The sequence below is a fragment of the Apodemus sylvaticus genome, chromosome 2, assembly GCF_947179515.1.
Source record: "Apodemus sylvaticus chromosome 2, mApoSyl1.1, whole genome shotgun sequence".
Classification (NCBI taxonomy): Eukaryota; Metazoa; Chordata; class Mammalia; order Rodentia; family Muridae; genus Apodemus; species Apodemus sylvaticus.
Genome location: NC_067473.1, coordinates 9658187 through 9672473, shown reverse-complemented (window position 1 = coordinate 9672473; position 14287 = coordinate 9658187). Strand labels below are relative to the sequence as shown.

Sequence of the window (14287 nt, the reverse complement as noted above, 5' to 3'; positions counted from 1 at the left end):
ACATTTGAAGAACTTTGATGTCACTCTTTTTCTTGTTCTAGACCTTAGAGTAGGAAACACTGCTGCTGATGAATTAAATATCATGGTTTAAATAGGACCGCCCCACCCAAGATAGCAGGGGTCAAGTGACAACTGAATTACCAAAGGCAAATTGATCGTAGTTACCTTAATAGGCAGCATGGACAAAAGAGTGTCCATAATGCCTTGGCCCATCATGGTCAGCACAGGCAAAATGAATTTTATGGTGGCATGACTTATATGACCTTTCAATGTTGGCTAGTCAATCATAGTGTTTCAGGAATGAAATAGATAAGAATTCTACTGTAAAAGTAGTTGCTTTTATTCACCTGATGTAAGTGTCGTCTCTGTTTCCAAACTTAAACCTAGTCCTGGCATCTTCCAGCCTCTACAATCTCATCTAGGCCTAGAATGGTTTTAGCCTCTGAGACTGGCTGCTGAAGGCCCTGCCCCCTCCTACTTCTTTCTGAGCTCTGGTTGGCTGGTTCACCTCCGCTGTCCTGGCTCAGTCTCCTGGCAGACTTACTCAATCAGGCTTTTCTCTTAGGTCTCTGAGTTGCTCTGCTAGGCCTTAAACTAAGTCTCGTCTTCTGGGTCCTCATTCTCTTGCTCATTCTGTCTTTACCAATGTCTAGCTTGTTCTCTCTTCAATCTGTCTCTGTGAAACTCCCCTGGTAAAGCTGCCTCCTTCTCCCTCTCTGTGCTGCTCTGCTCTCCCTTTCAACTCCACAGCCCTGCTCTCCACAGTCTCTACTGTATTCCTGTACTGTACTCTCTTCTTTCTGTGCTGTCTGTCTCTCCCTTAAGTAGCTTCCCTTTCCTCTCTCTTCTCACGAGATTTGGTCCTATCCTATTTTGTCAAATCTCTGATTCATTACTTTGTCTGCCACTCAATTAGATGTCACTTTCAAACATGGATGCTTCCTTCTCTAGACTAACTTTACCTTCATTGTTTGGAATTAAAGGTGAGCACTAAAGGGGTGTCTGTATTCCAGCCAGAAGGATTAAAGATGTGGGCTAATGGTTGTGCCACACCCTAACTAGAAACATTCAAATGCCCAGTAACACCCTACTGTATTTTCATTTGAACTGTATACGCTAAAAAATTCTCAAATGAAAAGGGCTGCACTGTATCATACAGTCCAAGAACTGTCTCTCAATTGGAAAATAGACAACTACAATAGCAGAGCCTGGCTCCAAAATTCCTCTATTCTACGATTCATCTATAGGGTCTGTCCAAATGTTCTAATAGCATTCCTACCTGTCACTAACACCTATGGAGTTCTGCTAGATCATATGGTCCAAGTACTGCAACTTGCACAGGCATATAGGACAATTCATATAAAAGGGATTCTAAGATTTGAGAATCCCTTTTGGATTTTAAGACTTAAGTCAGTTTGCAGAACCAGAAACCCTTGAATAAGGGATAGTTAGGTTCTCCTGAGGTAGGACCTTGATAAAATACCTGACAGGTTTACTGTTAGACTTTTTCCAGTCTGTCCACCTGCAGGACCTACGGCCTTTTATAAAGGTAATAGCACACATGGGGAAATGAAACAATCATACTTAACGGGGTCTGTTGGATACTGATTCTGAACTGACTCCTATTCCAATAGACCCTGAGAAACACTGTGAACTTTCAACTAAAGTAGGGACTTATGGACGTCAGGTGATTAATGGAGTTTTAATGGAATTCTGACAGTAGTTCCAGTGGGTACCAAAACTCATCCTGCCTGTGATTGTTTCCTCAACTCCTGAATACATACATACATACATACATACATGCATGCATGCATGCATACACACACACACACACACACACACACACATATATATATATATATATATATATATATATATATATATATATATATATATATATATTCATATGTTGCCAGAATTCTCACATTGGTTCCCTGACCTATGGGATGAGGATTACAGTTGGAAAGGTTAAATGAAAGCCTTTAGAGTAGCCTTTGCCAGGAAAAACAGTGAATCAAAAACAAAGCTACATCCCTGGAGAAATGGCAGAAATTAATGTCACTCTCCAGGACTTGAAAGATGCAGGGATGGTAGTTCCTACAATCTCTCCCTTTTATGTTCCTGTTTGGCCAATTGTGGGGAATGACAATTGAATTGAGTGTTGAAAATTCAATCAAGAAGTGACTCCAATTGTATCTGCTGTACCAGATGTGGTGTCCTTATTTGAGAAAACTTACACTTCTGGTAAATTACATATGGCTATTGACCAAGCACATGTCCTTTTTTCAGTTCCTGTCCATAAAGGCACCCAAAGCAATTTTCTTTCACTTGACAGGGTCAGCAATATACCCATAGAGATTTCCTCAACGATGTGTTAACTCTCCAGTCCTGTGTCATAACTTACATTGAAGGGTTTTTGATCATCCATATCTTCCACAACATTTAAACTTGGTTTGCTAGATATTGATAACATTATGCCAATTTCCCCAAGTGAGCTGAAAGTGGCAGCTGTTGTGCTAGGAAGTATTCATGAACCCTCCAAACCCACCAAGGAGCCAATTCCAATGCAATTGAATTAGGGTCTCTTATCATGAGCTGGGTATTATCTGATCCACCAATTCATAAATTAGGACACACACGGCAGCAGTCCATAATCAAATGGAAGTGTTATATAGGTAACTGGGCAAAGTGGGTCATGAAGAAAGGACCAAGTTACATGAAGAAGTTGCCCTAATATCAAAATTTATACTTTTTTTTTTTACAATGCAATGTTCTACCAAGCAGGCACCTATAATCTCTCAGGGTGTGCCCTATAATTGGTTAACTCATGAAGAGAGGACTAGGGCCTGATTTGCTCTTAGTTTTACATGTTATATAGGCACTACCTAGAAGTGAACAACTGCAGCATTATGACCCCCTTTCTGGAACAACCTTGAAGGTTAATCTTTGCATTGGGCAGAACTTTGGGAAGTACACATCATCGGACATTTTGTTTGGACGGATATTTGGCCATATGAGTGATTGTTCACCAATTTGTGTCTGTATCCAATCAATTGGCTGGATGGTCAGGGAACTGAAAAAGACATGATTTGGAAAATTGATGAGTGAAAACTTATCAAATTGGTGAGGAATATAAATACACTCGTGTCCCATGTAAATGCTCATCAAAAGATGACTTCAAGTATGGAGGAGTTCAGTAATCAAGAAGATAGGATGACCCATTCTGTGGACAGTTGGCCCTTTTCCTCAGCCATTCCTGTCATTGCTAACAGTCCATGAACAAAGTGGTCATGATGACAAGATGAAGGTTAAACATAGGTTCAGCAACATGGACTTCCACTCACCAAGACTGACCTAGCTACAGCTGCTGCAGGCTGTCATATCTGTCAATAGCAGAAACCAACACTGAACTCCTGATATGGCCCCTTTCCCTGGATTGACCAGCCAACCACCTGGTGGCAGGTTAACAACATTAGACCACTTCCTCTATGGAAAGAACAACTCTCTCTGTCCTTACTAGAGTAAGGACATGTAATATAACATAAATAAGGGAGTATAAATGGTTATAGTTAAAATTGAGATACTAAAAGAATGTCCCTCAAGGGATATTGCAAATATCCTATTCTAAATTTGTAGTACATTTGGGTTTGTGCAAGGAATAGTTATATTATGTTAGGTATATAGTTATAATATGTTAGGTGTAATTATGACCTAGTTAAATATATAATGAATCTGCAATTGTACACAGGATAGTTAAATCATGTCAGGTGTAATTATGCCCTGGTTGTTCTTATCACTTGGAAATTAAGCATGACATAAGCATATACAATTTTGTGTCAAGTTGGCAAAGAGTGGAAATGTTGTGGGTATTGTTAGCTGTCAACTTTACCACATCTAAAATTATCTAAAACCCAAATGGTTGGGCATACCCTTGAAGTATTTTTTTCCCTAATTAATTACTTTGAAGTAGGAAGAAACACTACAACCCAGATTTTGGGGCTGGGAAGATATACCTTTAATTCAGATCTTTTATGTGGGAAGGATCCACCTTTAATCTGGACCACACTTTCTCCTGGTAGCATATATAAAGAACACAGAAAAAGAAGCTTGCTTTCACTTTTGCTAGTAAGAACATTCTTTACTAGCATTAGAGCCTACTTCTTCAGGATTCGAGTATCCTAAAGACCAGTGGAGACATGCAGCCTTGTAAACCAAACAACTCAAGATTCTTGAATCTCCCTTGGGTAAACAGGCATTGCTGGACAACAGCCTATAAGTCATTCTAATAAATCCCCTTTGTATATAGATAGATTCATTCTATAAGTTCTGTTCCTCTAGAAAGCCCAGAAACCCAACTAATAAATCATGTTAAGTTAAAATACAAATAAAACATAGAGTTTATTCTCTACTTTTAAATCTTTGTTTCTAATTATTCTTCAATAAGTCTGGATAAGATTATCAAGAACCATTGAATTTGGACTGAGTTTTGATTATATCAAGATACTAGTAGAACAAAAAACCATTTGCATAAATGACTGTCTGCTACCTTGGAATGAACTAGTGCTATAAAATTTATACTGAATACAAAAAAAAAAAAAATGGCATACATTTCACTCCCAACTAAGTGGCTTTTATCTTTATTCCCCATTCAGATCTTTGAACTTGTTTGAATTATCACATGGAAAAAATGAAGTCATATTTTCTTTGTCTAATCTGAGGGGAAAGAGATTAGCTTTTTAATAAATGTCTACTTTATGCCTCCATATTTCTAAGGAAGTTTGGGAAATTTAACAGTGTTGGTTTCCTAAGGCATTTTTTAACTGTATTATTACTCTTTAAAGAGAGGTCATTTCCTTCTTTGTTGAAGTATTGCTTTTATTGCTAATGGAAAAACACTCTCACTCCAGTTTGCAGGATGTCAATGTGACATGAAAATGTCACAAGGAATAGTCAAAGACACCTATTCTAGATGAAATATGTCCCCCTCAACAGCAGACATCTCCATGAAAAATTAAACTTTATACATTCAGATGTAGTGATCTTCGTATTTAAAACTAAGACCATAGAAAGAAATACATCAGCTCAGGTCTCCTGGACTCCCATCTAAATAATAAATGTTTCCATATTGATAAAACACTAAATGTACATAGGCCGTGTACCTCCTCTTTAGTTGGGATACATGCAGTCTAGGGTTTCCCTAACAGCAGCCTAACTACGCATGTGTGCAGAGGCATGCTTGCAGACAGGGTCTTCCCAACTCCTAGTTTGGGAGAATGATGTCCTTAGTTGGCATGCAAGATCTAATCTTACCCCTCCTTTAGCAGTCAACGTTGTCTCTGTTCTTAATGGCTCATTTCTGAGCCACTACCAATGGAATATGGAACTGTATAGTGCAGGTTCCCAAATAGTTGGGGGATGACCTCTTCTAATGAACTGTTTCATGAGTTGAATTGTGTCCCCTGACACTTTACAATGTAACTTTATTTGGAAATAGGGCTACCTTAGCTCTAACTAAGATGAGTTCATACTGGATAGCATGTACCTCTGATCCCACATGTCTGCTATGAAGACTGAAGTCATATGCCACAAAGCTAAAGAAGTAGCAAAAGCAAGGCAAAGCCAGAAACAGCTTCCTTGCAAGTGCTGGAGCTGTCCCTGAGAACGCTTTGCTACAAGTTTTCTAGTTTCCAGAATCATCAAGCGATAAATACATCCTTTAAGCCAAATTGTTTGTGTGTGTGTGTGTGTGTGTGTGTGTGTGTGTGTGTGTGTGTGTGTGTGAGAGAGAGAGACAGAGACAGAGACAGAGACAGAGACAGAGACAGAGAGACAGAGAGAGAGACAGAGAGACAGAGAGAGACAGAGAGAGAGACAGAGAGAGGATTTGACAGCCCTATCAAAACATTTTATATGATTAGGACTATATGTCCTTTGACTCCGTATTACTTAGCTTACTCCCCTAGCCTTCATTAGACCTTCAATAAATGTCTATAAAAGTAATTAACTAATTAATTACTGTCAGTTCCTCTCTGTCTCTGAATGACCTTTTAAGTGGATCTCCTCTGAGAGTTGTGTCAGATGGTCTTGCTTCAACTTTCTATGCTGTCTCCCTTGAAAATTCTGCCCAAGTCTTTCTTACTATTGGATGTCATCTAACAGATCATCACCATAGTCTGCGTGGAGGCACTTCTCCATCTCCCTGTATCTTCCATTGCTAGGAAGATATTGCATTCAACTGCACTAGTGCTTTGACTCACTCTACTCAATAGAAGTGGAATGGCTGGCTCAGGGCTCCTATTTACAATAGCAATTTAGTTTGTTTAGCTAGCTCATAGTCTCTTCTTTCCTCTATCAGAGGAATCTATCCTTTTATATTGCAACATGATGTTGTCATATGCAAATGTGTTGAGCCCCATTTATAGGAACCCCACGGAATCAGGCTGCAGGCAGCAGGTTGAATTCACCTGCAAGTCTAAATATTCTCTTTTGCTCCTCTGGAAACAGGTTCTTTCTCTGATAGGAAGGCTTCCTCTGGTTTAGTGCTGCCAATAGATATATTAGCCTGCTTCTGGGATCCCCAGAAACTCCAGACTCTCACTGTGAAATGTATCTGTGTGTTAGCCTTTATGAATAACAAATGTGCAGGTTATGATTCTCCATTCATTTCATTCATTTTTTTTTACATCTTATTTTGTTCAGATGGAGGAGGCAGGTGCTACTTACCATTTCCCTCTCAAGCTGAAATGCTTGATCAAAAAGACATTTTTTTCTCCTCTCCATTAAACTCTTGTCAGATATTTTTGTGCACTCTAGGAATTTAATTCAGGTTTGCTAATGTGGTAATTGACTTAAGATAAAGAAATTAGTATATGCAAGGGAGTCAAACTGGGAAAACCTCATTGTGTCATCCCTGGCACATGATAAATAACACTTAACCACATCATTAAAGACCACAGTTTCCTTTGCAAGAAATATTACCTATTTCTTTTGTGGCAATAATAGTATAATACAATTACAACAGGTTTATTTTTCTTAGAAAACATTTTGAATTTTTTTTTATTCATTCATTCATTGAGTAGGGTTTTTCCGTTTGTTTGTGTTTGTTTTGGGGATGGGACTTTCCAGCTGTTGGAAAGTTCCTTATTAAGACAGGGCATCTCTGTGTAGCTTAACTGTTGGTTTGTTTGTGTGTGTGTGTGTGTGTGTGTGTGTGCTTTTTATATCTACCTGCCATGGTGTAAATTGTGGTCAGAAAAACAACATTCAGGAAGGGTCTTTCCTTTCACTATATGGGATCCTGGGATTAAACTCTTATCTTCATCCTTGGAGGAAAACTCCAGCTCACTGAACTATCTCTACAGCCTGAATGAATTCTTCATTTACATATTCTGTCTGCTTTCTTTGATTCCTAAGGACTTAGCTTCTTTACCCATCATTCTCCCATGGATACCACTTTAACTGAGAGCCAACATCACCAAAGACTGCGGCATTGTTGGTGTCATTCAATTCTGGGTCCTTTTTGTTCTAGACTCTTCAGGAGCTCTGTCCATCCTTCCTCCTTTCCTCCTTCTGTGCTGTGTCAAGGTCTGAGGAGACCCCACTGGGTCCAGGCTGCTGTCTGGGCTCCCCCTGATGGGTTCCTCTTTCTGTGACTGCTCAGTGTTGGTATAGCTCAGATCTCAGCCGGAAAGAATCTTGTTTCCACTTCTTATGAAGTCTCTCTTGGCAAAACACCTTCCTTGGCAAAACACCTTCACTCATGGTTCAAGTTATCACAGGATCCAGCCATCTACTGATCCTCTCCAGCCAGGAGCTCGGACTGGATGCCTCTATCATAGGTTTGGCAGGAGCCGCTAAACCCAGTATGTAAAATTGTACCATCTTGTCATTCCCACCGTGTCCTCTGGCCCTCCTGTCATCTCTTTCTCAATGAAGCTTCACTGCCCACCAAAATGAATAGGACTTCTCTCTTCTCTTCATGTCCTATAAGTTTTATGTCAACTCACCGCTTTTCATCACCATGACAAAGAACAATATGTCTTTTGTCTGGGATATAAAAACATCTTACCACTGGTCTATAGACTTACTTTCCTGACATTTCAAGTACTCAGGCTAATTTTGTAAAAAAGGAGCCATCTAATATTTTGTCATGGTCTTGAGTAAAATTTTGTGCAATAGTGCCATTTGCCTGTTCTCTGATTTGTTTCCTAAGGAGACCTTTAGAATATCTTCATTTCCACTTTTATTTTCAAAACCTGAACCTGACTATACAGGTACAAAATCCTTGCTTCAACAGATTTTTTCATGTATTTTTCTTCTTCTTTAAGGATATGTCTTTAACAAACGTTTCAAATCCCCCAAAATGTAGTGAATGCCTTTTGCATTTAACTGTATTGCACTGGATTTAGGTTTTCTTGCTTTCTGGATTTATCTTTCTCCCTATATTTTGAGACCTACATTTTGATCAGTTACCAAGATACAGGTAGAATAATTCTTCAAACTGTGTCCATAGATGACACACATGACTCCCTCTGTATTCAAAAGTTTGCTTGCTTAAGCAAGACTTAGTTTGTCTAGATACGTGGGATTCTGGGTAAGTGATCTTCTTGAGTAACTGTCTTTATCAGTTCTCTCAGGCTAGTAAAGATTCTATTCCAGTGTCCTTGAGTTCAACATTACATAGATGAATGGTGTGCTCTTGTTCTTGTTTGTTCGGTTTTTGTTTGTTTAGCATACCATCATGTTTCCTGAATGTATAATCTGCTAATAATACTTTTTTAACGTTATGGTAAGGAATTGTCAGCTAAGAATATTAAACCAATAATTTTTTGATTTAGGTAGGTTTTCCTCTATCATTTATTGTTAGCCTATTTCTTACTCATCTGTTCCTTTGTGTGCACATTCGTGAATGCATGAATGCATGCATGACTGTGTGTGACACATGCACATGTTTGTGCCCTTACACGTACTCAGAGGCCAGAAATGTTTGTCAGGTGGTCCACTCCAGCCCTCCCCAGCCTATTCACTTAAGACTTGCTATTTTACTGAACTTAGAGATGGCTGAGTCTTTAGCTAGTGTGGCTAATCAACAACCCCAGTGATCTTCCTGTCTCTTCCCACCACGGTGTTGGGATTGTGGGTAGAGTAACAGGCAGTGTGGCTACAACTAGCTTTTTATGTGTGTATGGGATCCAAATATATGGGGATCAGTTCCCCCATGCATATGTAGTAAGTATTCTTACCCCCTGACCTATCTTGCTTTCCCCCATTTCTTCCTTTTATAAAAATAGTGTTATTATTGTTTATGTATATGTGGGTGGTGGCAGAGGGCAGAGGGCAGAGGAGGGCAGCTCACCACAAGCTGGCATTTCAGGTAGTTGTGAGCCACATGATATGCATGCTAGAAATGGAACCCAGGTCCTCCAGAGAAACAGCAATCACTCTGACACCACAGAGCCACCGCCAGCCACTGTTAAATTTTGATATATTAAACTTCATAGTCTTTACACACAACGTTCTACACCTCATTCCTTCTAAAGAATTTATCTGTCTTAGCTTTTGTTCTGTTAGTTTTCCATGGCTACTGTCACAAAGTACTAGACATATAGTGTCTAGAACACTATAAATATGTTGTTACACTCTAAGCTCTGAAAATTACACATCTGATATCTGTTACCACAAGCCAAAGTCAGGTTGTGGTCAGGTTTGACTTCCTTCCCGCTGTCCCTCAGGAAGGAATGAGCTCCTTGCCAGTTCTGTCTTATAGAGGTCACCATGCTCAAAACCAACCAGACTGCAGCAGCTCTGCCTTCGTTGCTGTCATGTGTTCTTGTCTTTTCTGTCTGCCACTTTGACTTTAAGGTCTTTGGTAATTTTCATAAAGCCATTTGAATAATCAAAGATGGTCTCCTGTCTCGAAATCATTTCTTTAAAAATATTTGCACATATCCTTTTCCCATACAAGGAAAATATCCCTTGAACACCTTTAGACTAGCTATAGTTTGTCTACCACAGCTTTTTTTAGGAAATGACCCTTTCACTTCATCCCTTCTACTGAGTAAACAGAGATATTTGATTAAATGATAGACAGCAATGAGGAGTGAACAGTCGATGTGAATCAACATACTGATAATCTGCAAATCTTGTTTGTTGCTGCTATGTCTGTTCAGAACTATTTCCTCTCAGCTTTGGTAGTATTCCATGATTGGTGCAGTATACCCATACCCCAGACACACACACACACACACACACACACACACACACACACATTTACTGTGGCTGGAACAACTGACCACATGCTCTTCTTCTTCTCCTCCTTCTCCTTGCAGAATCCAGTGAACATGAAGACAAAAGTGCAGGTGCCTCAGGGGAGACCCCCTCCCAGCCTTACCCTGCACCCGTGTACAGTCAGCCCGAAGAGCTCAAGGACCAGATGGATGATACAAAGCCAACAAAGCCTGAGGAGAATGAGGACTCGGACCCGTTGCCTGATAACTGGGAAATGGCCTACACGGAGAAGGGTGAAGTCTACTTCATTGAGTGAGTCTCAGGCATTTCTTTGAACATTGTCGCAAAGATAATAGCAAGATATTAATGCTGTTTCTAAAGGCAAAAGAATATGGGAATATTATTATTTCTGCTTGCAACTTAAAATGAAATAATGCCTCCATAAAGCTCAGGATCCTAAACAACAGCTACCTATAGCAAAGAGTGAATTAGGCGACTATACTCTAACACTCCTCACAGTGGGATATTAAAGAGACAAATGTGCATCTGCTGTTATTTTCAGATTAAAAAGCCTGTAAAGCAGTGGCTCCCAACCTTCCCAATGCTGTGACTCTTTAATACAGTTCCTCATGTTGTGCTGACCCCCAACCATGTAATTATTTTTGTTGTTACTTCATAACTAATTTTGCTACTATTATGAATCATAATGTAAAATTTTTGGAGATACAGGTTTATCACAGATGCTATGACCCATGGGTTGAGAACTAGTGCTCTAAAGAGGTCCTTAAAAAATACTTGCTTGCCTCCTTCATGGGCATGCTTTGGGTGAGATCTGCCTAGCTACTTATTCCCAGAAATGGCCACCATTATATTCAGGACTTAGGTTGAATGTTCAAGCAAAATATTTTCTTGCCACAAAGCCAAATGTTTTAATACTTGACTCTGAGGTCAGGTCTCAATAAAAGAGTCTGTATGAGGATCATACTTCCTTCTAGTAAATTCCACTGTGGTCGTTACTTTTCCTTCTTCGTTTGAGTGGTGGTGCTGGGTGCTGCTAACCATTATTAAAACTTACCAAAGAAGGAGACTATTGATCATTAGTTCACACTAATACTCAATCCAATCTATTATTCTTTCCAAACTTCTCCCCAAAATATTTATTTTTGTATACTGTTTTAGCAATATGTCGAGCTTTCCAATAATTTGCTTCTATTAGAGCAGCTTTGAAAATCATAATTGTACATATTTAGCAGCATAGAACATTATAATTTCATGCATGTATGCAATGTATAATCATGCTATCAAGGTAATGAATGTTTCCATCTTCACATATGGCATTATTTGTAAATGCTGAGAACCCTTGGGCTCTCTTTCCCCAACTTTGTGCAATGACAATTAACAGCTCTAAGCTGTAGCTTTCTCATCATTTCATTCAGTAGAATAACTTCTTAAAAGAAACTTTATAGCTAAAGAAAGGTCTTGACCCAAAATTAAATCATTGATGTGAATAAGACAACCAAAATGATGATTGGAAATAATAAAAACCTGAAACTATCAAAAGTATATGGCAACTCATTCCCTCAGAATTATATGAACCTTAAAGGAAAAAATAATAGAAATTGAAATTCTCAGTGTTGGGAGTAGATTAAGAAAAAGTTCATGTGCACTGAGTACTCAAGAAAATATTAAAACTGTGCTCCCTTCCCCAACCTACAGTGATTTATGACTTAGATCTCCATAGGCAGAGCCCAGTTGTGAAATTGAAATGTTACCACATACCAATATTTAATTCTCACATGAAGCTGGAAACTTTGATACATGTGGCCCAAGGAATCCATAATCAGGTAATTACTTACTGCTCTGCTTGACTCCAGCGCGGATGAGAAATGCAGTGTTTTACGGAGAACGAATCACTTACCTCTATATTTTGGCAAATCTAAGTTTATTTTTTAAAAAAAATAAAATCTCTTGCATGATTTTTATTTACATAACCAATAACACTAAGCCATCTGTTGTCAGTTAATTGAAAGAAAGTCGTGTCCATTTTGTTTAATACATCCAACTAAAGATCCTAGAAATATAATTTTGGTATTGATGAGAATGGCATGACATCATTCTAGACCATAAGTAAGGCACTGATGTTCATAGCAATAAATGTTCAGGCCTATGAGACTGATGAAATATATGAAAGTTTTTATGTAATGCAGGCTAGGCAAAGATATGTAAAAATAATAAAATATACTAGCACAAGTTGATTAAGAAATCATTTCTATATGTTTCCAATAATGCAATTGTAAAAACCATCTCACTTTGTGCTGATAAAGGGAACTTTGTTCTTTTAATTCAGTCAGGTTTGGGGGCTGTGAGGAAGACGGATTTTGGAAGGCAGACTCCATGCCCAACATTTGTAATAAATAATGTGCTCTCTCTGGACATGAGGGGATATAAGAAAATGATCCTACTAATCTCCCCTTGAGTCTACCAGTGTTATTATTCAAAGACTCAAAGTTTCTGTTCTTGCTGTCAGTCTTATTACCACCATAGAGAGGCAAATTGTCATAAACAGCAAACAATGTTTGAATTTTATGATACTGTTTAGTAAAGGATAAACTTTTACAAGACCTAAGAGGTCGTCTAATTTTTCTATTGCAATGAAGATATTTCATGGCCAAGGCAACCTATACAAAGAAAGTAGTTATTGGGGACTGCTTACAGTTTAGTCCATGATGCTCCTGATAGGAAACAAGGCAGCAAGCAGTCACAGCTGAGAGTTATATGTGGATACAGCAAGGAGTCTGAGAGCTAGCTGGGAATAGCCCTGGGGCAATAGAGGAGGGCTTACAGCTTGATCTAAAAGCTAGAGTGAGAGAGACAGTTGATTAGAAATGGTTGGACTGTTGAAATTTCAAAAAGCCCACCCACTGTGGCACATTTCCAGCAAAGATAGACTTCCTCAGCCTTCCCAAACAGTTCTACCAGCTGGGGTTCAAGCGTCAGAACAAGAGCTTACTGGAGTCATTCTCACTCAAACCACCAGAACCTAAAAGGATAACAGACTTGGGAAGTTACTCTCATATACATAGAATGGTCCTGGCATAGTAGCTATCCTTACAAATGCCCTCATCTCTGGGTAACTTAGAGCCAATCTGCTACAAAACCCTTGAAAATAGTTACTTATTTTTCGTTTTGCCAGCTCACTAGCTCATCTGAAAGTTAATCAAGGAATTGACATTTTCATTTTTTTCTCCTTTGAGTTGTTTGTTTTGTCTTTTAATCTTTCCCGTGATGCCGAAGGGAAGAATCAATCAGAAATATATTGGGACCAGAGATAGGTTTCCATGGGAAATTAAGACAGAATGACATAAGCAATTCATTTCGATTGTAGCCAGAGAAGGGACCCCAAGGTGTGCACATCTCCGAAGTAAGGAAAATGCAGATGCGCAGAGCACTTCTTCAGGATGGAGCAGGAGGCCATGTGGGGCTCGGTTCTGCCAGGTGCTGCTCAGAGTGGCAGCAGCCCCACCCACTGTTCGTGCTGAACTCTGCTTCCTCCCCCTCCTCTGTAGAGCGTCCACTCCGTGCGATGAGCTCACGGAGGTGCCTGAACTGAGGCGGGATCTCTGTGTCCTTCGGTCCTCCATTTCCACAGCTTCCAAATCACCCTCACTCCCCGCTCTGCGCTGCCCCTTCCCTTCTCCGCCACATTTGACAAAACCCAGCATTTCCACACGGTATCTTCATGATGCAAGTACTTTTGCTGTAGCTATCACAAGGAATTTGAGAATAATTCTTTATTATACAAACACTCAGGAAACAGGTATATTAGAGAAAGGGACGGATCAGCGGGAGTTGATGGGCGGTGAGAACCTTCTGTACTGAGCTATGATGCTTCCTAGAGGAATCCTGGGGCAAAGTCACAGTAACAGGGAGGGAAGCAAAAAGGACAGGTGAAAATAAATGCACAACTCTGATGGCTAATTAGCACGGGCATTAGGGTTTTTTTCTCATATGGATTTTAAAAAGCCTCCAAATCTCCGAGTAATTGTCAGAAATACAAATT

The 14287-nt window shown here is 39.4% G+C and overlaps 1 protein-coding gene across 2 annotated transcripts in view; it reads left to right on the top strand.

The window, feature by feature from the left end:
• Magi2 (membrane associated guanylate kinase, WW and PDZ domain containing 2) overlaps positions 1-14287 on the top strand; it is a 1455128-nt gene that overhangs the window by 955540 nt on the left and 485301 nt on the right. For both annotated transcript variants that reach the window (XM_052173111.1, XM_052173110.1), the window contains exon 5: positions 10329-10539. In XM_052173111.1, the coding sequence (XP_052029071.1) occupies positions 10329-10539 (211 nt within the window). The remainder of the gene's footprint in view (positions 1-10328; positions 10540-14287) is intronic.